We start from the raw sequence: 24,002 nt of genomic DNA, 5'->3' as shown, positions 1-24,002 counted from the left end.
TCTCCAGTCAATGCGGAGTCCCAGCCATTCATTATTCATTCTCGTCTCGTCTCAGGAGTCCGCTGTGACCTCCCTGCCCTTTTTGTGGTGTTTCTTCTTTTCCTCCTGCTGGGTCTGGCGAGCTAAATCGTCCTCTTCACCCTCCAAAAGACAATTCTGTATTATGCCAGGTGGAACGTCCATATCCAGTTCAGATCAGATTTCCGATGCCTTTTGCTTGCTTCTGTGACAAGGGCCACTAACAACAGCACCAGAAATCACAGCAAGTGCATCATCCATCTGCACAAAGACGCCAGTTAACGCAAGCAGCGTTTTTATAAATGCTCGACCTGGCTGTGGATCCTGCTTTCTCCCATGAGGTGGTCGTGTGGTTCTGGCAAATGAGTCATTTTCAACCATGGAATATGGTAGCTTTGTATAACATAAATCTCTGTGGCATGTATAAATACTAGGACATTTTGTCACTGCTCTTTAATCTCAGCTTTCTGTGTGTTTGTTTATTGGCTTGAGGGCTTAGGAAAACATTGACTAAGAACAGGCCTGTGCTTTCAACTCCCTGTTCGAATCATACCGGCTGATGTTTGGCTCCTTACATGACATGTTTCCCTGTTGCAGAAAAACAGATACAATTGCGTGACTTAATAGGAATCAGTTTGGTCCTCTACTATTTACTCAAAACATTTATACCCTGCATTACCTCATAAAAAATCTCAAGGCAGCTGACAACAAAATGAAACTATCATTCATCAATTTCAGTAGCAGTAAAATACTAAAAACAGTAGTAACAGCTATTCTACTTTTGGTTTTCTTTTTTCTAAGATATATTCATTGAATATTAACATTATGTTCAATAATGCACAGGTAGGAATATGTTTAAAAGCAAGAAGATGTAAATATACACATTAAAGAGGGAGATTCCTCATTTTTAATATTTCTAGTTGTAATAGACTTGAGTGAATTGCAAATCTAACCTAGCAAGTAACGTTGTAAATTGTGGGATATGCTTCCATTCCCTCCCAACCTTTCTCCGATGAAAATAGGGATGTCTCATTCCATAATGATAATTTTACTATCCTACACATCTTACTGGGTTGCCCCAGCCACTCTGGACAGCTTCCAACATATATAAAAACTTAATAAAACATTAAACATTAAAAAAAAAACCTTCAGATGGCTCCAGGCTCAGGCAACTCCATACCCTCTTACATTTATCCAATGAAAACAGGGACATCCTAAAGAAAAGTGTGATGCGGGTGGCGCTGTGGGTTAAACCACAGAGCCTAGGACTTGCCGATCAGAAGGTCGGCAGTTCGAATCCCCGCGACGGGATGAGCTCCCTTTGCTCGGTCCCTACTCCTGCCAACCTAGCAGTTCGAAAGCACGTCAAAGTGCAAGTAGATAAATAGGTATCGCTCCGGCGGGAAGGTAAACAGTGTTTCTGTGCGCTGCTCTGGTTCGCCAGAAGCGGCTTAGTCATGCTGGCCACATCACCCAGAAGCTGTACACCGGCTCCCTCAGCCAATAAAGTGATATGAGCGCCGCAACTCCAGAGTCGGTCACGACTGGACCTAATGGTCAGGGGTCCCTTTACCTTTAAAGAAAAGTGGAACATTCTGAGATAAAATCAGAAACTGGGACAACTTCTCTAAATCAGGGACACCCCTGGAAAATAGGGACACTTGGTGCTTCCAACGTGGGAAGCGGCCTTGCTTTCCTTCATTGTGACCTCCGTCACCAACTCCATGTGGTTTTCAAGTTCCTAGCCCTTTTGCTGTCTCTTCTTCCATTCCCTCTCATAATTGGCAAAAAAAGTAATGCATTACACACGGTAACAAGTTTTTTAAAAAAAGGCTGTGGAAACTGGCTGAAACATCTGATCACTGCAACATGTGCACAAGGGAAAGTGAGATTACCGTACATTAAATTTTAAAAGGGGAATTTCTTAAATCACTTACGTTGAGCAAACTAGTAGATAATGACAATCAAAATATTTAATATAATATGTGGGCAGATGACATTCAGTATTTTGGAGGGGATAGAAAAGGTCCTTTGAGATGTAACTGCACGACACTGATTACTGGAATACATTCTGGCACCAATTAAAATGCATTTTAATGTTGGGTTGTGGCAAAATACAGTTCTTCATAATGTTTTTTAGAAATTGTATTTTATATCTTTGGAGTTTTTATGCCTGAAGTAGAACAGACACCTGGCCTCACCTCCATTTAATGATGGCACCCAAAATCTGTCATCTGAAGTAGATAGCTCAGTTTTCCTCATGAAAGCTTTCACACAAGCTTTCAGCTTCGGTTCCAGTGGTTGCTGAGTGACACGTTTTTCTGGTTGCTTGGGATTTTGTTGTGCTTGGCTTTGATGTTAATATTTGTGATGTGTTCATATGCCTCATATCCGTTACTTTAATAGGGGTATTTTTGTTTTATTTTATTTATTAAAAAATATTCATATACTGTTATGTCATTTTAAAAAAAATAATCAATGTGGTTTACAGCAATAAAACAAAATCATACAATAAAAACTATATAAAAATATTAGTGTGTATATAATGCCTTCCATTTCAAGAAGAAATACCAAGACAGTTCATGAACAAATAAAGTCCAACAGTAAAATGACAAAAAATAAAACCAATTATAAAAATACAGCTAATTGTAATTAAAGTGCATAGTAAAACAAGCCTAATAAAACGGCTTACCGGTTAACCCATTAACAGCATAACCCATTAAAACAGCATAACAAAGCAGGAGATTCAAGTGAGCAGATGATTGAAATGCTTATATAAACAGGTGTATTTTCAAGAGCTAGCAGAACACTGGTACTGATGAAGGTAAAGGACGCAGGTGGTGCTGTGGTCTAAACCACCGAGCCTCTTGGGCTTGCCGATTGTAAGGTCAGCTGTTCAAATCCCCACAATGGAGTGAGCTCCCATCATGCTGTCCCAGCTCCTGCCAACCTAGCAGTTCAAAAGCATACCAGCGTGAGTAGATAAATAGATACCGCTGCGGCGGGAAGGTAAATGGCATTTCCATATGCTCTGGTTTCCATCACAGTGTCCCGTTGCCCCAGAAGTGTTTTAGTCATGTTGGCCACATGACCTGGAAAGCTGTCTGTGGACAAACGCCGGCTCCCTCAGCTTGAAAAGCGAGATGAGTGCCGCAACCCCATAGTCGCCTTTGACTGGACTGAACCATCCAGGGGTCCTTTACCTTTACCTTTTACCTTACTGATGAGCCCCTTGTATCACTTTAGTGTTGTGGGTTGTACAGTAAGCCTTTGACTTCTTTTCAACTTGGTTGGGACATATCATTCAAAATAAGTGAGAAGACTATTGTGAGCTACTGAGATCTGGGAGGAGAGAATGGAAAGACCTCTAAGCAAATAACACATTTGCTTTTGCTTGGTGGGGTACATTAGACATGGGACTACTCTGGAGGATTGTCTGGAGGTTACAGCTGGTACAAAATGGCAAGCAGAGCCTTTTGTTGTTGTGGTTGTGGTTGCAATTTTCAGGGTATGGTTTAAGGCAGGGATATGTAGTGCTGTCTATATGTCATTGGATTACAACTCTCATCAGCTTCAGCCAATATGGCCAGCAGTCAGGGATGATGGTTCTAGTTGATGGTTCTGGCGCAACAACATATGGAGAGCACCATGTTGGCTATTGATTTCAACTCAATGTCTCTTTTGGAGGACATGCACCTACCATTCTAGGGTCTTTTCTATCTTTTAGAATTCCTTCCCTAGAGGAACTCTACCGAAATCTACCTTGCAACTCGTTGGGAGACAGGTCAATACCCCCCCCCCCCAATATTATAACAATAATACTTCAGGCCTTTTTCTCTGTCACACTCTCCTCCTTCCTACGGTAGGATGAATGTACTGGCGTGTATTGAATTCTGGGACAGATTAATTGACTTTAACATGAAGCTGCTAGTTACCTTTTGTAATTTTCAAATAGGTTTTCTGTTTTCCCCAGTAATTCTACATAACAGCTTCCTGTAGTGATACCCAGTAGGATTTTCCATGTGATGTATTCCAAAATGTCCATTATGTAGCAAATCCTGAGGTGATTTTGTTAAGCAAACGTTTCCTTTCAGCAATAACATTAATTACCATTACTACAAATGTTGGGTGCAGGGAGGAGAGGGAGAGTGTGGGTATGTTGAAAGAAGTGATGTTCTTTAGAGAGCCAGTGTGGTGTAGTGGTTAAGAGTGGTAGACTCGTAATCTGGGGAACCGGGTTCGCGTCTCCGCTCCTCCACATTCAGCTGCTGGGTGACCTTGGGCCAGTCACACTTCTCTGAAGTCTCTCAGCCTCATTCACCTCACAGAGTATTTGTTGTGGGGGAGGAAGGGAAAGGAGCTTGTGAGCCGCTTTGAGACTCCTTCAGGTAGTGATAAAGCGGGATATCAAATCCAAACTCTTCTTCTTCTTTATGAAATGTCAGTTATGTTTGAAGTGAAACCACACTTTGAATAGTCATAGGCTGATACCACCATATGGAGAAACCCCAATGGATACATACTGCGAAGGATTTGTTTGTTTGTTTGTTTGTTGCATTTATATCCCGCCTTTTTCTCCAGAGAGCTCAAGGCGATGTTCATGGTGCTCCCCCATCTCATTTAATTCCCACAGCCGCCCTGTGAGGTAAGTTAGATTGAGAGGCAGCAACTGGGATTCAGGTGGTGCTGTGGGTTAAACCACAGAGCCTAGGACTTGCCGATCAGAAGGTCGGCAGTTCGAATCCCCATGACAGGGTGAGCTCCCATTGCTCGGTCCCAGCTCCTGCCAACCTAGCAGTTCAAAAGCACGTCAAAGTGCAAGTAGATAAATAGGTACCGCTCCGGTGGGAAGGTAAACGGCATTTCCATGCACTGCTCTGGTTCGCCAGAAGCGGCTTAGTCATGCTGGCCACATGACCCGGAAGCTGTACGCTGGCTCCCTCGGCCAATAAAGTGAGATGAGCACCGCAACCCCAGAGTTGTCCACGACTGGACCTAATGGTCAGGGGTCCCTTTACCTTTAACTGGGCCAAAGTTACCCAGTGAACTTCATGGCTCAGTGGGGATTTGAACCCAGGTCTCCTGGGTCCTAGCCTGACACTCGAACCACAACACCACACTGGTTCTGAAGGATGAAATGTATGTTCCAATGTGTCCATGAATTAAGATACCCCCACTGATTTGTGTAGGTAAAGTAGCTGAAGCGTGGGCCAAAGTCCGTGCGACCATAAAGTGGCACTTGTATATGTGGACATACTATCTCAGATATTATATGGCTGCATCCAAAGGGTGGTCTCTCTGGAGGGGCACAGTCTTGACATCAGAATACACAGAGTATCCAAGCAGTGAACATAGAACATCCAGAAAGCATCATAAGAATCCTTAACATCTGGAAAGGAAAGGATCTAATCAGCCTTCACCACCCCCCAGACATTGTGGACCAGCCAGCTCACACAGGTAGCAAACACTTTTCTAGGAATAGTTTGTATGCTATGAAATGCATAGTTCGCCAAAAGTGGTCATAGTATATAGAGCCTGGTTAATTCCCATTCTTTAGCCTGCTATTCAAATGCAGGAATAAGGGGCTGTGTGAATACCTTAAAGAATCATTTGTTTTGTGCTCTTCATTTTGGTGTCTTAATTTCTCCTTGGGGAAGAATGCTAGCTGCTGAATTGTCAAAAGGTTAGCCATTGGGTTTCCTGGCTTTGTTCTTGAATCTGTTAGTTAAATTGCTGTATGGTGGTTGGCAAATCCTGTAAGTATTAATACGTTTGCATTTTCAAAAGCTTCAGGGTGATTTAAGGCCTGAAGTTTCCTCTGGATTTCAGTTCTCTGTTGGGAGTAGTGTACCTAATTTTGGTCACCGCTCTTAAGGCAGTTATAAATGGAATTGACTTCTGCTGAAGAGATTAGATGGATGTATGACACATGAGGTAAGGAAAGAATAGGGTTTCTTAGCTTAGAGAAAAAGCAGAGCAGACAACAGCCTTAAAGTACTTTATAAGACACCGTCATGAAGGCTGGGAACAACTGTTCAGTAGGGGCACAGACAGAGGGGGAAATAAGTTTAAAGTTTTAGCATGCTGACTCCTAAGGAAGCTAGTGGGCTTCTCTTAATTGCTTATTAAGGGTCAGAATACATGTTACATTTAATGCATGGTATGTCTTGGTTTGGGGGTAATTAAACTATAGGCACAGTGAAAGTTAATTCTTATTGTAAGCGAATTTCATGGGGAGAGGAGGCTAACTTCTTCACTTTCCAGTGCTATCTCCCACCCTTCCCACAAAGGGCTAGAATTGTTTGGAGACAAGTTTCCTCTGACACTAGTGGGAATTTCTTTTCTAAGGCTCTAGCTGCAGGGTGGTGTTTCCAACATAATCAGGCCCAAGCAGTGAAGAGGTAAGCTTCTCCTCACTGAAGACTGCATCTACAATAGGAATCGCCCTGCTTCGTGCTTGTAAAAACAAAACAAAACAAAACAAAACAAAACAAAACAAGGGCTGTATTAAGTTTTACTCAAGAGTACACCCTTTGAAATTAATAAACTGTCTAGGACTGTTGATTTCAGTGGATCTCCTCTGAGTAAAACCACCCTAAGACATTGCCACGTGCAATGGTCCTAAGCGGAGATTGGATAAACATTTATGGGGCTGGAAATAATAGAGAATTCTAATAATGTCAGTTGTGCCTAAAGTTAGGGTTGCCATTTTGTTGTTGTTGTTGTTTTGCCAAAGTTGTTGGCAAAATCGCAAAAAAAAAAGTGCTGTTTTGGGGCTATTTTTATGGAAAACCAGCAAAAAAAATTTAAAGGCACTGCTGATATGGGCTACCATACATCTGGATTTTCCCGGACATTTTTCCAATTTCCGCCCGGACACTGCTACCGACTACAGTATTTCGGATGTTTCCGGGAACTTCCGGATGTGTGGCACCCCTACTAAAGTGGATTCATACATTGTGGATCATACCCTCCAATTGTCACTAATGTGTCAAGACAATCATTGTCACGCTTCAGTAACGACAAATTCTGTCTTTATCGTGGAAAGTCCTGGATTAAGAGATCCCTATTGTTCCTCACCCCCCTCCCCGGCACCATAGAAAATTAACTCCATATTAAGTCCTCTTTTACTATTCCTAGCTCTGTGGTGCCCCCGGCCCCTCCCACCCTGCTGCTTACCCAATCGCCGCTCTTCCTTTCCCGCGCTGCTTCATGGGAAATAGGAAGTAGGCACTGAGTAAGGTAAGGTATGGAAGGGGCTCACACTTCTTGTACTCTGTGCCTGGTTATGACATCTGAAGAATTGCTACTCCCTTTTCCTCACCCTACAATCTACAGCAATATGAAGTTGCTTGCATATCTCACCACAAGCATTTATGAGTGTGTGGACACAAGCTCTGTTTCAGATGTGACAAGTACCAGGAACAGGAAGGAAGAATCATTAACGGTGTGCCCTGCTGTAACACATGTATTAATCAGCACCTGATCTGGTACACATGAATGGGATGATAGAAGGATTCACCTATTTTCCAGATTGCAAAAACTGCTTACTTTCTTGGAGGCCTTGCAGGCAACCCATCTAGGGTCTGTTTACATGTTTGGCCAAATTGGTGGTGGGCAGGAATAAGAATGGCATGTTAAGTGATCTCTGCTCCGGTTTCTGCTTTAAAATAATAGACTTTCAGGTTATATATAGTGAACTGAAATGCTTCCAGAGCATCTCCTTGCAGCAACACGTGTGTTTTTAACTATTCCACCTTCACCTGTTGGTTTTTCAAAATCTTATTTTCTCCGTCTGCCAACTAATTCCACTTCTCAGCAGTAAGTGATGTCCACTGCTCAGTGGGACAATTGTATGTGTGATAATGCTTTATAGTGAGGACCAGCTAAATCTTTAAATTGAACTTGTTGAAGCAAAGTTTAATCTTCTAAATTCTGATTTACTCCGGGATTTCAAAGCTTCCCACCATCTGACCCTGTCTCACCTTCTTTTAAGTTTATATGTATTTGAGACACGTTACGGCATTTTAACTCAAATGGATACTTTAAAAATAGCTGCTTGTATAGCACCCAAAGGACACCGTGGTTTATTTTCCTCTGATATAGATCTGACACAGGCCTGCTGTTATTTCCGTACCATCTCTAATGATCTGCTTGCTCTCCAGAGAACACTGACCCATTTCAGTGCAGAATAATTAGCCTTTCAGAGACCATTGTGATTCCGTTACATTGACATAAACATGCAAGTTGACACTTAGCTGTTTTGCCTTGGAAAAAAATGTTGTTGTTTAGGTTGGGCATGGTTTGGGATATCACTTGAATGGTATCAATATATGTTAAGTTACAGGTAGGTAGCCGTGTTGGTCTGCCGTAGTCAAAACAAAATAAAAAATTTCCTTCCAGTAGCACCTTAGAGACCAACTAAGTTTGTTAATGGTATGAGCTTTCTAAGGTGCTACTCGAAGGAATTTTTTTGTTTTGTTTTGTTTATTTTGTTTCAATTTTACTGTACTTTTTGTTTCTATGGAAGCCGCCCAGAGTGGCTGGGGAAACCCAGCCAGATGGGCGGGGTACAAATAATAAATTATTATTATTATTATTATTATTATTATTATTAATATATGTTAAGCTTGCAAGCTTTTGTTGTTGTAGCTTTTAATTGCTGCTCTTTTCCCTGTAAATGTTTGGCAGAGTATGGTTTTGATAGTGGCATGATTACGAACAAAGCATGAATTTTTTGGCCTGGTTTTCTGGGTCCGTTTACATTTACATGACAGATGTAAGTCAGGGATGGGGAGCTTGTGGCCAATGGCTTATCTTCTGAGTTTATACCAATAATAAAAGTCAGAAACGTGAGGAGTTAGGAGTCCAATGTTTATTGCAAAGCAATAGGTTACAGTCAGATAGTTCTGCAAAACCGCAACCCCACCCAGTGGTCCAGTCAGTGGTATTTATAAAGTTTCAAACAAAGCATCTCAGTTTTCACCAATCATGTACATCATTACCTCATTTTATGTTTAATACACGTGCACAATAAGCACTAGCAATTTATGCTGATTCAGGTTTGATTCTCACCAATTTCTGTTGACTTAAGCTTTGATTCCCACTGCGTGCTGTTACATTGTGTTAGTGTGCATGTTGGGAACCTGTGTTACATGCAACCATTTGCACCATGTAGCAATTTATGTTCTAGCTTTGCATCTTTGTGATTCACATTTTAGCTGTATTCCTGCCCCAGTGGGGGGCGGCAACTTGCAAAATCATCAGTTTCATAAAGCAACAGGTTACCATAACTGGTTTATTAGAAGCGCACTCAAGGATTTCCGGGGGTACACATTTATTGTGGCCCTTTGGGCCACCGCCACACCAGGTCTTGCTGAATTCTAACTCTCGGCTTCCCTCACCATTGGCCATGCTATTTGGGGCTGATGGGAGTTGGGAATCCGGCATCATCTAAAGGACCAGAAGTTCCCTACTCCGGGTGTAAGGCTAGCTTTTATACCTGGTCGAGCAGTAAAAACTGACTGCAACTAAGGAGAATTAATAACAATTAAAAGGTTTGAAAGATGGTTGTGGAAATGGAACTATACAGGTGGTTGTACCTGAGGAAAACAAAGCTCTTGGCCTATTGCAAATGAAGAATGGTAGACAAAATACCAAATCAACAGACTAAGTCATTTGAAATACACTTTTACCAAAACTGTGTTCTGTCCACTTTACTAGCCAGTCTGGTACGTTAGTTTAGGAAATAATTTGCCATGGTGTTGCTTATCATGTTCACGATCACAAATAAGGCACGTTGCTGATTTGCTCTCCCAGTATAAAGGAGGTAAGAGCCTGAAGAGGTTATGCACGGTAAGTGAGTTATTGCAAGAAATAAAGACTCTTAAGAGGTGGTTGTGTATTTGTGTTGAAATGAATTGCTACCATAAACGAATTCTAAAAACTCAAGGTTTAAAAAATATATGCAAATGCAGGTATTGAAAAGCAGGCATTAATTTTTGGGGTGTTGTTTTTAATTAAACGTTCGATGTGTGAGGAAGTGTTCCCTCCTGATTTGAGAACTTTCTGGTTGCCGATGGTAGGTTGATTTTAGAATAAATGTTATTCTGGTTTAATGCAATTGTATTTTGCTAAATGTAAGGCTCAAGGACTTCTATAGCATGCCTAAGAGAAGGATTTTTGCAAGCTTTGCATTTTTTTCCTTTGAAACATGTCAAGTTCATACTGCATCATAAGTGTCATGTTTTTATTCAGTATTAATTCCAGTACATTTAAAAACCATTAATGTTTGAAGATAATAAAGCACTTGTTCTTGCATCCTTTTACAATATTTTTTAAAGAAACCGTGGTAATGTATTATTTGTGTTTCCAATTTATTGATGCAGGAAAGTGGGTTTTTCCTCTCTTTGAAATGTAGGGTTTTGAGTTATTTCCTACTGTTTCTTGCTTGCATAAAGCATATACATATATCTGCCTATATAATATGTATTATGTTTGTGATTTCTTTGACTGTCAACGTTGAGCCATTCTTGCCAACAAAGAATATCAAGCGTTTCCAATTTCTCTACTTTCCTTGTTTTGTTTTTTGTTTTGTTTTTATTTATTTCTAAAGAATAATAATAAAAAAAAACCTCTTAATGGGAATCCTGGCACTGTCTGTCTTCTCTGTTCTGCAGAAATGTTGAAGGAGTTGAACCAGCAACGCAGAGCGAAAGAGTTTACAGACCTGAAAATTATTGTTGAAGGCAAAGAGTTTGAAGTCCACCAAAATGTTCTAGCTTCCTGCAGCTTGTATTTCAAGGACCTGATTAAAAGGTTTGCCTTCCTTCCAGCTGTGATCTGGTCTGTTCTTTTGTAGGGGAGCATTTGTGTCGCTTTTTTTTCCCTTCCCTCTCTTTCAGGTTTATGAAGATTTGACTCTCCTGTCACAGAGCCAGTAGCCATTCTTTCCACTTACTCTGAATGTATTTTTTATTTATTTATTTTTTAACGAAACACTTAGATTCCTTTGTTACACATAACCCGATCTGTATGAATTCCCGATCCCACTAGTTGCACATTTTTGGCTGGAGGGAAATGTTCTTATCAACGGAGCATTTTAACCTCAAACCAAGTCATGAATGATGCCAATCCCAAAATACACAAATGTTAGTTCAGGAGTTTAAAGATGCTACTAACTCTTCCTTCAGGCTGTAGTAACCCACATGCATATCATAGAAAGGTGCTGAATTCTAATACGAACAAGGATGGAGTTACGTAGCACTATGAAATTCTGGGCACCTAATGCTTTCTAGCTTTTGGAAGCCAAAAAATTAGAAATATTGGGAGATGCTTTTAAATGGCAGCATTCAACTCATACCTTTTTAAAAGGAAAACAGGACCAAGGAAATTTTAGTTTCTAGAAACCTTTTTTTTCTCCGCCCCTGGAAATAGAAATTTAGTTGAGAATAGTGGTTAAGATGTTTTCTTTCTTTCTTAGATCATGTTTCCACCTTTGCAAATTTCTCCCTCCGTTTTTAGCTGGTTGATTCTAAAGGTTGCATGATTTTATTTTTTTTAATTTTCCATTACTTTTGATTTTTGTTTTTTAGAAAATGTCTACATTATAGATTAACGTAGAAATAAATTGCTATTTTTATGTTGTTTAATAAGTCAGTGTAGCAACATTGGGGGAAACCCACAAGAGTAATTTCCACATTTCTCTCAATCATCAACAAAATAATGTGGCTGCTGATTTTTGCCTTGCAGTATTTTTGCCTTGCAGTATTTTCCCAAACTCTGAACCTGGACTGTGCAAAAAAAAAAGTGGGGGGGACATTGGGGTGGGTGGGGATTACAGAACAGAACATTGTGCTTGCTTTCAAATTGTGCATTTAAATGTTGCCAACTAACACAATAGCGACTGTATTTTATTCCAGGGTGGCATGTTTGGTGGCATCTTCTTTTCAGTGTGCTATGTCCTCTTGCTTTAAAGCTTGTTTTTCTAATTGTGCCGGTATTACAGAACTGCCGTATAATTGCGCTGACTGCTTTATCAAATATTCATAAAAAGCTGGCCTGGTGGCATGTTTCCCCCCACCCCACCCCACCCTTCCACAAATCTAATGATAGTTGGCTTCAGCCGCTCTGTCTCCTGTCTGCTCATTATCGCTTACTAGTTAAGGCTACATTATATGCGTCTCACAGAGTTAAGATGCGTAATCTACAGGGAAGGCAAGTCTTAGTCTCCGTTTATAGAAACCCAGTAATTGACTGGCCGTGCGGTTTCATTAACTTTAGCTGTGAAGCCTCTTTCTTGCTAGTCAAACCGTCAGATGCTGTCTATTTCGGGAGAAAATCAGGGACGGTAATTATATTCATCTTGGGTAGTTGTCAGATGGAGATGAACTGCAGACTGATTGCAACTTTAATAAAGCCATAAGCGGTACACTTTAAGTCAGACAAGTGAGAACCCTCCAAACAACCTTCTCATCGCTGTTTTCCTTCGGGACTTGATCGTTTTTCACTTTTGTAAGCCATCCTGGATGTTTTAGCAGAAAGCATAGATATAATAAATGTTCTTGGAATAAATAAATACGGCAAATAAACAGGAAGCCATATACAAAAACAGGAATGTAGGATTTCCCTGTCTATTGTGTCGAAGTGGAGAACTAAAGAGTTGCAGAAATGGAGAGGGGCTTCCTAATTTTAAAAAAATAAAAGATGCCAGGGATTCATATGCTCTGCCACTGTGAAGTATGTGACCTCTCCCAAATGAATGTATGGTTATGAGGGATTCAGAGGTTTGTGGGTACCCCCACAATCCCCACTGCTCCAGCTGTGACCTTGTGAACGAGCATATTTTAATTCTAGTAATCTGTGCCCCGGCTGTATTTATTTGCCCTGTGTGTATCAGAGTAGCAGCTGGAGCCCACAGGTTTCAATAGCCAACTTTCTCAATTGTGACAATAATAACAACCTTGAATATTTTATTGAAAGCATGACTAGTCTGGAATAAAGGGGGGATTTTGTTCACTTTTGTTTTGGGAGGGTTTAGTAGACACTACAGGTAAACACGTGGGACTGAGCCTCAAGGCCACTCTGAAAGCGAAAGCAACTTTAAGAAGAGAGGTACTTTAGAGCAGAGGAGTAATGGGGAAGGTGGCAAATGTGCTTAATTCTTTCCCTTCTGGGGCTCCCAAGTTGCAGAAGGTGCCAACACCTTGCAGGGTTTCCGAAACAGCATGCAAAGTTATTATACTTTTGGATCCTTATGCGAGGAACATGCAGCTGACGTTGTGAGCCCAAATGGTGCGTGTGGAAGGGGCTAAACACTAACAACAGCACCACTGCAACAAGTTGCTTTTAAGGCAGAACTGTGCACTAGATCAGCAAACATAGGCTCCCAAATGTATTTTCCTGAGTAATTGGCTTGTGGATAAGGGATGTATTTGTGGGTAGATGGGTGGGAGTGCAGGCTAGGGAATTAGTGAGTTAATATTTCTTCCACAGCTTCTCCCCCAACATTGTTTTCTGTCCTCTCAGGCTGTGTGTTGGATTTCAGGCTAGCTTGAGTGAGTGAGTGATTGGTATGTGTGTGTGTGTGTGTGTGTGTGTGTGTGTGTGTAAGTACAGTGGTACCTCGGGTTAAGTACTTAATTCGTTCCGGAGGTCCGTTCTTAACCTGAAACTGTTCTTAACCTGAAGCACCACTTTAGCTAATGGGGCCTCCTGTTGCTGCCGTGCCGCCGGAGCACGATTTCTGTTCTCATCCTAAAGCACTATTTCTGGGTTAGCGGAGTCTGTAACCTGAAGCGTATTTAACCTGAAGCGTATGTAACCCAAGGTACCACTGTAAATAAATAAAAGTTTAGAGGAAATCAGTATTTGGAGCTGGACTGCCCTCTCCGTTTCTCACCTGAAAGTGCCTTCTTCCTCACTTTCTCTCCTCTCCCCCCCCCCCAGCCTCCCCCAACCCCCCAGCCTTTCCCTCTTCTCCCCCACCCACCAGAGGCTCAGGAATTCCCCTTTGCTGACATTGGTCATACAATGCTGGAAGAGGGCAGTGTGAGATGTTACCCCACTTCTTTTCAGGCCTAACTATAACCATCCCACTTCTGTTCAGGAAAAGACACAATTGAGTCTGTTCTAACCATCCCACTTCCTCTCTCTCTCTCCCCCTGCCCCCCCCCCCCCCACTTTGTGGCCCTGCATTTGAGTATAATTCTGGAGAGCCATTAAATTGAACCGTTCTTCGTTCCTTCTAAATTTGGCATTTCTGGATTATCAGTGACTTGGAAGATAGGGCCTAAGGAAATCTAGTGTCAGTCTTTACTAACTTTGAGCAAGAAAAACATCTTAAGACTGGGCCAGGAGAACAAGACTTTAGTTGCTTGGAAGTGTAAGAAATCTTTCATTTGCATTTTGGGGCCCATATACACTTATATTTAGGCTTATTTCAGTATAGGCTGGTAGTTGTACACAGCTCAGTTTCAGCTTCTTGGATCATCTGAATCAGGGTGGTCTGGGGCTACATGCGGCCCTCAAGACCTTTTGGGTGGCCCTCAGCAACATTTGATGCCTCCTGCAGCCCCCACACTGTCTTCCCAAAGCCGAGTAAGGGAGGCGCTGGACTTTGTAAAGGAGGCACGAGGGCTCTGAGAAGGTCCTAGAGTCCTCCTACCTTCTTCCCAAAGCTTAGTTAGCTCTTTCCCAGAGGCTTAAGGACTCCAGGACCCTGCCAGAACCCGGTGCCTCTTTCTCAAAGCGCACTGTGAGGGCTGGGGGGGGGGGTCAAATTTTGGCCTTGCTCCCCACCCTGCACAACAAGGCAGTGTGTGGCCTGTGGGTTCTAGGTCAAAATACTCCTGTGGCCCACTTGGTATGAATAATTTGACCACCCTGAGAATGATCACTGGTATGCCAACAGCCCATCATTAATTCTTTGCAGAACTCAGAGCTGGCTTACCACATACACATTTCAACTGAATTGATAATGGGGGGTTACTGGTTTGTTTTGTTCTTGTTTTTATTATGTATTTTGTGTTTTTATCTTGTATTTCTATGCTGTGAACTGCCCTGAGATGTACAGGTGAAGGGTGGTAGGCAAATTGAATAATAATTCCTCAGAATGTGTCAAGTAAAACAGCTCTTAGACATGAACTCTGGCCAAGTCTCCCAACTTCTTAAGTACCCTCCAAAATACGAAGACTGATTAAAATACACTCCATTTTATCAAAGTATCAGCTGTGCGTTTTGCCTCCTGTGTTATTCACAGTAAGGCAAATGGGTTGCCTGTCACACACACATCCTTGTTACTGTTCATAGAAGCTTAGAGTTGAAATAGTTTGTCTGCAAACTTTTGTGAAACGTAACCTGAGCCTAAAATTAGTCTCTTTATAAGGCTCCGAATTGTGGTGTGGCGTTTTGTTTTGTTTTTCCTTTTTGGCTGCTTTTCAACCTCTCAAGTGCTTTTCTCTTTTGTGCATTTGGCGGGTTTACTCAATATTCACATCCAGCTCAGCTCCTTGAGTGTCTACAATTTCATAGTAATGGAATGTCTTATTTCCAAACCTTTTCTTACTGCTGCCTGTATTGGTATTGGTATGTTATTTCAATGTTAACCTAAATGGAAACATTTGCAGACTTATATAGCTGAAAAACAGTGGTGCTTTGGTGTGAAATACCAGCAAAAACTGGTTCCTTGGCATATGTATGTTTTGAGACGGGGATGAAGGCAAGATTATGGAATCAATCTGCTACACACTTTCTCACACACACACAAATCAGGGTAGCATTCCTTCCCTCTTTTACTATTTGGGTCATCTTTTTAATGATGGTCGTGTGGCCTAGACGATAGAGCTCATGTATGTGGCATACATCCAAGGAGATTAGAAATTAATGAGTCCAAGGCCAAATTGTTCTTTTTTAGAAGGGCACTCTACTTCCTTAATTATTTTATTTGTGAAACCGTGTGGCAGCTGTGCCTTTGACATTTTTCTTCTTTAAACTTCTGTGCTTGGAAAAGCTAAAAGAGAAACAGTGTACTCACAGTAGGCATGGCTGAAACTGTCAATTTCATTTTCCATTCACCCTGTTTCTACATCAGTGTGTATTAAAAAAAAAAAAGCTGCACAAAAATTATTAAACACTTTCATTCGCATTTCTCTTAATTTATGCATTGAATACACATTTTTGCAAGCAATTTCCCCTAATATAATTCAGTTTTGTATGTTGTTTTCATAAATATACACATTTCGATGTTCGTGTCCCCCAGATATGTGCATTTTTTAAAAAAAACCTCTTGGGCTGGAGAAGTGCATTGCAATATTCAGGCAAGTGTAAGTTTTGGAGAATAACTAAATTTCAAATCACATATTTTATGTGTTTATTTATTTAAAATATTCCTTTCCCACTGTGCATTGCAAATGCAATTCCAGACTTGAGTTATAATTTAAAACAAGCCCAAAATACATAAACATAGTTACAAATTGAAAAAAAGGAAGGCTGGTAAACTATAGTCAGACAGCTAAAATATAAACATCAATTGTGACACTAAATAAACTCCAATGAAAGCATGGTTAGATATGCAGGTCTTCAGCTGGCATTGAAAATTTAGGAAGTGTTGGTACCAGCCATATCTCGGAGGGGGGGGAGAAAGTTCCAGAAGGCATTCTAGTCTCCAAGAAGGCTTTCCCTCTGTGTAACCAGGCAGCAGACCTCAGCTGAAAGAGATGCAGCTGAGAGGCCTTCCCCAGTTGCAAATTAGGTAGGTTCATATTAAAATGTGAACCCAACAAACTTCTCATTCATCCCTAATTCTCAAAGTCACGCTCTCACTTCTCTTCCGTTTTTACATATCTGGCGAGGGTCCGCTGACATTGTTGTCAATATTGTTGGTTTCATCCAGTTCTGAGAACATTCACTGCAGGAGAGTGGAAGCTCAGAAAACCATGCATTTGTCTGGAAAGAGGACTTCTTTTGGTCGGTGTTTACATTGCATAAAGTCAAGGAGGGAGCAAATAAGCAAGTGATAATAAACAGCTCTCTCTGATTATTGTTTCTAAGGGGCCTAACTTGTCCTAGATACGGAATTTGCTAGGCGTTTAAAGTCCTGCCGCTTACCAGGAGGACTCCCCTTAGCTCTGTACCGGAGAAGGCAGACTGAATATTCATAAAGTGCTTCCTTCAGACACAAGGAGATAAACAGGCATTGTGAAGTGATTCTTTCTTCCACTCCCCATTCAAAATCAGAAGAGAAATTAGATTCCATGACTTCTCCGTTAGCATCCAACCTGTGCTCCGCAGCCAGAGGAATATTGTCAACAGTTTCTGCTAAACCCGTTATAAAATCCAGGGGATGGGCTTGATGGAAAGAACAAAGTGTACTATTTGTTTTACAGCTGAGGGGAGGTGCAAAGAATGCTTAAGATGCCTTTTCTTTTACTTAAGTCAAAGAAATACTAGCATGGAAAAAAAAGTCCTGTGCTCTTATTGGTGGTTTCCTTTTTGAGGGTACTTATGCTTTGTTTTGTTAAGGATGGCACATATCCCACCTTAACATTTTAACTGGCTGTTAGGTCTGGTGTCGCGCAACTCCCAGACTTCTGGAAAACATATTTTCGTGGGATTCTGGATAAAATGCACTGATAGTTCCAAAAGCGTTTAACTCCTTCCGCGTAGAGCAAAAGTATAGAATGGAAGTTGGCTTGTCTTTTACTGAGTCTGCCTTGGACTACAGGGCTGAAAGAGTATTTGAATTGAAGGTTTTAATTATAACTTTGATCAGAGATGTGCGCCAATAAAAGTTTTCAGTGCTGGTGGTAACTGCAAACCACAAGCCTAGTCCTAATTGCCATAGAATCACAGAATTGTCAAGTTGGAAGGGAACCCAAGACTCATGTAGTTCAATGTCTTCCAATGCAGGAATCTCAGCTAAAGCATGGTCATGGGTGCTATAATGAGCATGCTACAGTTCCTATGTATGTAAGTAGCGGCTGATTCAGGACACCTCTGGATATTTCTTCATTCAGACAGCGAAAATGCTTAGGTTGAGATTTGTTTTTTTATTTCTTCAAACTAGCTATAAGCAGTGGCGTAGCGTGGGTTGTCAGCACCCGGGGCAAGGCAAGTAATTTGCTCGCCCCCCCCCCCACTGCACTGTCCCTCCCCCAGATAGTCCCTCGCTCTCTCTCTGCACCGCACTGCACGCCTGGCACCCTCCCCTCCACAGTGGGCAGCGACCCGGCGACTCAGATCAGATTCGCACAGCCAGCACTGCAGTGAGAGAGAGAGAGAAAGAGTGAGTGAGCCAGGCAGGGGCAGAGAGCTGCGAGTGCGAGCGCGCGCGCCCGCCCCCCCCCCCAGATGTTGCGCCCGGTGCAGCCGGCCCCCCCTGCACCCCCCACGCTACGCCACTGGCTTTAAGCCACCTTTTAGGGCAACTATCTTCCCAAAGAAGCCTTTCATTTAATAGTAAAATACAAAGCAAGAACCAACTGATTACAAAATATCACCTCTCCCTTTCAAAATCATTAAAACCAGCCACCATAAAGAATCGACTCGGACCAGCCTAATAAACCTGGTTTAGAATCAGCTAAAGCTTTACAGACCTCCCAACCAATTAAACCTCTATATAACCACAGCATCTTTACTCAAAGACCATCTGAAACAAATGGTGAGACTTGCGTTCCAAATTAAAGGCTGGCAAAGAAGGAATGAATTCCATAATTGTGAGGCCACCACCAAAAAAGCTTTCTCCCCCATCTCTCTTCTCCCCAGCCTGACTGATCATACGGGCAGGCATACAAGGAGCATCTTGGATGCTGTCAGTGCAAACCATGTAATATCAGTGTCGCAATAGCACAATATACTGAGATGGTGTCATATTTATTTTAATTAGCTACATTATAAATCCAGCCAGTTAAAAACAAAGCAGTTAATTGAGTATAATAACTTTTTAATTGGTTGACAGCCCTGGCAGCAATTACCGAATTTGTCAGATTTATGCTGGATATTTACTTTGAAGTGCCACAGGAAAGAACGTTAACCTGCTCAGCAGGCAAAATCTGGCAAATCAAAGTAGACAGGATCGTTCTCAAACCTCACAACCCATCTCAAATTGACATCCATTTTGTGAATGCTACAAGCTGTGGATGCAGAATTCACACATCCTCCTTAGCAGCTTTTATTGTTTTATTGTGTGGTTGTTTGTTTTTTACTGTTAGGTCTTTCACTCGCTTTAGATGGAACTGCAAATCTTATCCAAGAATTGACAGACTAATCCTTGCTTCTTGCTCTGACTAGACTGCAGCGAGCCACACGGCTGTCACACAGTGGTTTGCCAAGGTGATTTGCACAACCTAGCTATATTTACTCACATCTCATGGCCCTTTTTGATCCTGGCTGCTTTGGGGACTTGATAAGCAAGGGCAAAAGGGAATAGTTATCTAAATGAGGGACACTTATATCTAAATGGGTAGAGGGCAAAAGCAGCATGATGCAGAAACTCAAACAAAATGTTCAGATGGTGTCGCCTGGATTCACTTAAAATGTCTTCAGAAGTATGTCTTTCTTGAACATGAAGATAATTCAGATGTTGCTCTCCATGGCTTTAGCTGTTGTAGGACTCAGATATGTCTTGGGGAGAAAGAGAGAGAGAGTGCACTTCATTATGTACAATATAATTGCAAAGCCTTTATAGGCACTCTTCAGTTGCCTACATCAAGGCAGTCCTTCTTTCTAGGCTTTCCGTTTCTTACCTTACACTTATTTTACAGTTTGCTCACTTGCCTTCTGTACCTCCCTTTGACCCATTGTATCATCCACTGTCTATCTCTTCCTCCGTGCTATCCCTTCAAACTGTTGGTTTTTATCAGTAAGTTTTTATTTTACCCAGTTGTTATTTACTCTTTTGTATATTTCTGTGACCTTCCTCAACCCTTGTGTTCTTGTGGCATTTTATTTCTCTCTCTCTACAGCTTGCTCCATCAACCTATTCATGCCCTTGCACTCATGGAGTTCTCTTTTTGTGGAAGCTTCTCTTGCCTAGTATTGCAGGGATTCACCATGACCCAGGGGTTCCACTAAGTCACAGGTGGGAAACCTCAGGCCCAGGTGTGAACATAGCCTTTACTGCTGGGACTCTCCCAAAGCCACACACACTACCCAGGCCAGACCCCTCATCTGCCCTACTTTGCACCCTCCTCTTTTTGCTTTAGCCTGACTAGATTGTATCCTTGAACTCTTTAATAATACAGTGGTACCTCTGGTTACAAACTTAATTCATTTCGGAGGTCCATTGTTAACCTGAGGTACCACTTTAGCTAATGGGGCCTCCCGCCACACCGCTGCCGCACAATTTCTGTTCTCATCCTGAGGTAAAGTTCTTAACTCAAGGTACTACTTCTGGGTTAGTGGAGTCTGTAACCCCAAGTGTTTGTAACCTGAGGTACCACTGTGCCTCTTGCTTGCCTGGATAGAGGATAGAAAAGGATATGTGAGTGTATATAGAAAACAAGCCCAAAAAGTTGCCAAAAAGGGCGAGTTAACTGATTTTAGACTTAAAACATAGTCGTCTTAAGTGAATAACATCCAAAGAGATTGGGTGCCTGTGTTCCTTATGTCAAAATGTGGTCAACATTTGCCTCCTGCATTTGGGAGGCTTTCCTACTCATTCTTCTGAGTCAGGGCTCATTCTGTTCCCAAAGTCCTGTCCTAATGGCTCCAGTGTTCAAAATGTCATCTCACCTGCCTGCCTGCCTGTTCTTCTTCCCCTTCTCTCACACCTACTTCCCTTCCCTGTTATTTGTGTTTTACATTGTAAGCCTTCTGTAAGCAGATGTGTGTGCTTCCTTTGGTTGCAGGCACTATATAAATATAATCAATTATTCCTCATTAAAAAAAGACTGGGCTAGAGCTGAAGGACTTCTGGCTGCCATCAATGGAAGTAGGAGATCAGTGCCACACATGGCACTATTAGATGAATTAGCAGGATGGGTCCCACAAGAAGACAGAAGTTTCTAGTGGTGACGCCCTTTCATTAAAAAAAAGTTGGGAATCCCTAGACTCAGTTTAGAAAAGTTTTATTTATGTCGTGTATGAATTGTTTCCCATAAAATATCCTGAAGCGATTGAACAGTAGATTATAGTTAAGAACTGCTCTAGCACTTTCTATTGTACAAAGTGGTCAACAATTCTTCGCTCGCCTATCCTCACAGGAGTCTTGGAGCAGGTATCCCAGGCAAACAATAGGCTGTCCAAGTCCTCTTAGTGGGCTTTGTGCTTTAGCAGGGCTATGAAATGAAACTCCTCACATTTCATTCATTAGATCAACACATACTCAGATTGATTAGCTGTATAGGTTATGACAATCCCTTCATGCACCTTTCCCACTGAAAACATTGAGCAAAGCAGAGCTGTCATTAAAATCCAATCATTAAAATCCTAGGCCCATTTCCTTTGAGTGTTGCATAATTGTGTTTTAATTGCATTTGACTCTATTATACTTTATGTTGCTCTTACACACACACACACACACACACACACACCAGCACTCTTTGAGTGCATATATTTGGCTGATATAAAGAGACATAAACCCACAAGCTCTGGAAACAACCGAATGATCAAGAAGCTGAAAGTAAGCAAGTGAAGACCTGATTGGTCCCTTGAATGTAAATCCATTGGAAGCCCCATGTTAGGCAAGATATGCATGTAATAAATTCTTAAGGGAAAGATTTAAGGTATTTAGAAATAGTTCATACCTAAACTTGGCAAATAATGAAAATATACCACTTAGATAATATATGAGAATGACAGAGTCTACAAAATTCAGTTTTCTGGAGAATAGTTAACTATTTCTGGAGATTTCCATGAATCTACTTACGTAGATTTTGCCACATTTGAGTGAAAGACATCAGACAATGACAGCTGTGTTCTAGGCTCTTACTATTATTGTGCAGCAAATATGATTAAACGAGATCAGGCCTGAATGAAGTAGGTAACGTGTTTCGTTTCTAGGGAGGTAACTACATTCTCTATCCTATTTATTCCATCCTCTGCCGTTCCTTGAGCCCTTGGGAACGTTTCAGCTGCTTAATGTTTACATAATTCTGTAGCCAAGTGGGCCATTGTGTAGTGTAGTAGACGTACCGGCTTCTGGAAATGCTTTCATACACATTTGTGCCAACACTTTTCTTTGGCCCAGGCTCTTTGTTCTTACAGAAAATTATCTTGAGGGAGCTCATTCTGTCTTAAGTATTCAAAGGAAGAACAGCAGGTCAAAGAACGTTGTAGTTCCAAGGACAATTGACTCATTCTTCTGCCCCTGGTTTAAGCCTTACATTTGAAACCTTTCCCCTCCCATTGCCTCCCACCCAAAGGCCCAGCAGGGAAACAGATTTGTAATTCAGTATGTGACTTCATCTACTAACACGCTTGTCTAACATGCTAAGCTCATCCCAATTCAGATTATGCCGTATCCTTTGAATGGCATTACGAGCTCATCTGAACGTATATCGCTTCTGTTAGTTAATGTTCTGGCATCCTCTCTTGTGCACGTAGCATTTGCCATTTGTCTTGGTTTTCATTTATCGCTGATGTGACAATAATAGTGGTGGGCAGCAGATTGACAGGGAACATTGAATAAATAGATTTGCATCACTGAAAATTTGATCTTATTGAAGATGAGCAGTTGTAAACACAGGCCAAAAGACTCTCCCTTCCCAGTATGTTATACTAGAATTCCCAAATCTTCATCTCCTGGGGCAAATAAATAAATCCGCACATAGAAAAGAACATATACAACAATAACAATTTGCTCTCCTAGGTATGTCATATTTTTGACAAATACATGAAACTTTTAATTAAATATAGTTCTAAATGGTGCTAAGTATAGAAACAGAAAAAACTTTTTTCCCTACCAAAACATGTAATGAGATAAAGATAATACCTTGCACTTACTTAGTGGGGAAAGCCCATAATACAATTTTCAAGCTGTAATAAAGTCTGTTATAGATACAGATATTACATATGCTTTATAGCATTCATTTTACAATGTTGCTTTGGAAGAGTTCTAAATTACTTGACTAATTATCCTGCAGCTCTAACCAATTAACTATCTTATGTGCAGGTCATATCATATTGCATGTTGTGGAAATTCATTGCTTTGGATGTGATGTACCTTGTGATGTGCTATATACCATGGGCTCATAAGGAATTTTAAATAAGACTCATACACAAGTTATATTTTCCTTGAAGTAAACAGTGTCTCTTCATAGCTGGGAGTGAATTGTAGATGGACCTTGTTTATCTGTTGTTGATCCCTTGTTTCTCTGTTGTTGATCCCATAATAAACATGCAGGGGGGCCAGTTCAAAACTAATGAGGATGGGAAAATCAAAGAATGGGAATTTAAAATTCACTTTGTTCTTTTATGCCTGAAATTTTCAATTCCTTGAGGACCATTCTTTCCTTGCAAAAAGTCATTCAGCTTACATTGCGCAAGACTTCAACAGAATTCTTACAATATGACTGCATTAAGTATCAGACCCATGAGCTTCGTGAGGTCCGTAGTGTCCTTTGCTTGCCAACCAAAACAATTTTACGAAGGTTAAGAACAAAAAATAAAGAAATAGAACTTCATCTCCACTTGCGATCTCATTCTGCTTTTTCAAATCTTGGATTTCCTCTTTCTGTTAGAACCAAACAAGACATCCAGAGAAGGCAACCAATTTATTGTTGTTTATTTATTCCATTGATCTAGGTAGCAGATCCTGGTTTTTCCTTTAAGTGGATACAGAGAACAACTATTTATTCTAAAGTTAATTACGTCCCTCCCCAAAAGGAAGCTGAGCCAAGGAAAACTACATTTGGTAGTCTGATTGTGAGGGTGGGGCAGACGCTTGGAATTTAAATTAGCAATATGGGCATGAAAAGCAACGGTCAGCCAGCATGCCTGAGAAGCCATTCATTGCCTACTGTCTGCTAATGGAACTCACAGCAGTA

General features: G+C 41.2%; 1 protein-coding gene across 2 annotated transcripts in view; it reads left to right on the top strand.

Moving 5' to 3' along the window:
* KLHL29 (kelch like family member 29) overlaps positions 1-24,002 on the top strand; it is a 414,714-nt gene that overhangs the window by 298,953 nt on the left and 91,759 nt on the right. For both annotated transcript variants that reach the window (XM_083431604.1, XM_083431605.1), the window contains exon 6: positions 10,698-10,836. In XM_083431604.1, coding sequence (XP_083287730.1) covers positions 10,698-10,836 — 139 coding nt within the window. The remainder of the gene's footprint in view (positions 1-10,697; positions 10,837-24,002) is intronic.

This window comes from Podarcis tiliguerta, assembly GCF_965153285.1.
Source record: "Podarcis tiliguerta genome assembly, chromosome: 3".
Classification (NCBI taxonomy): domain Eukaryota; kingdom Metazoa; phylum Chordata; class Lepidosauria; order Squamata; family Lacertidae; genus Podarcis; species Podarcis tiliguerta.
This window is presented reverse-complemented; position numbering and strand designations above follow the sequence as displayed.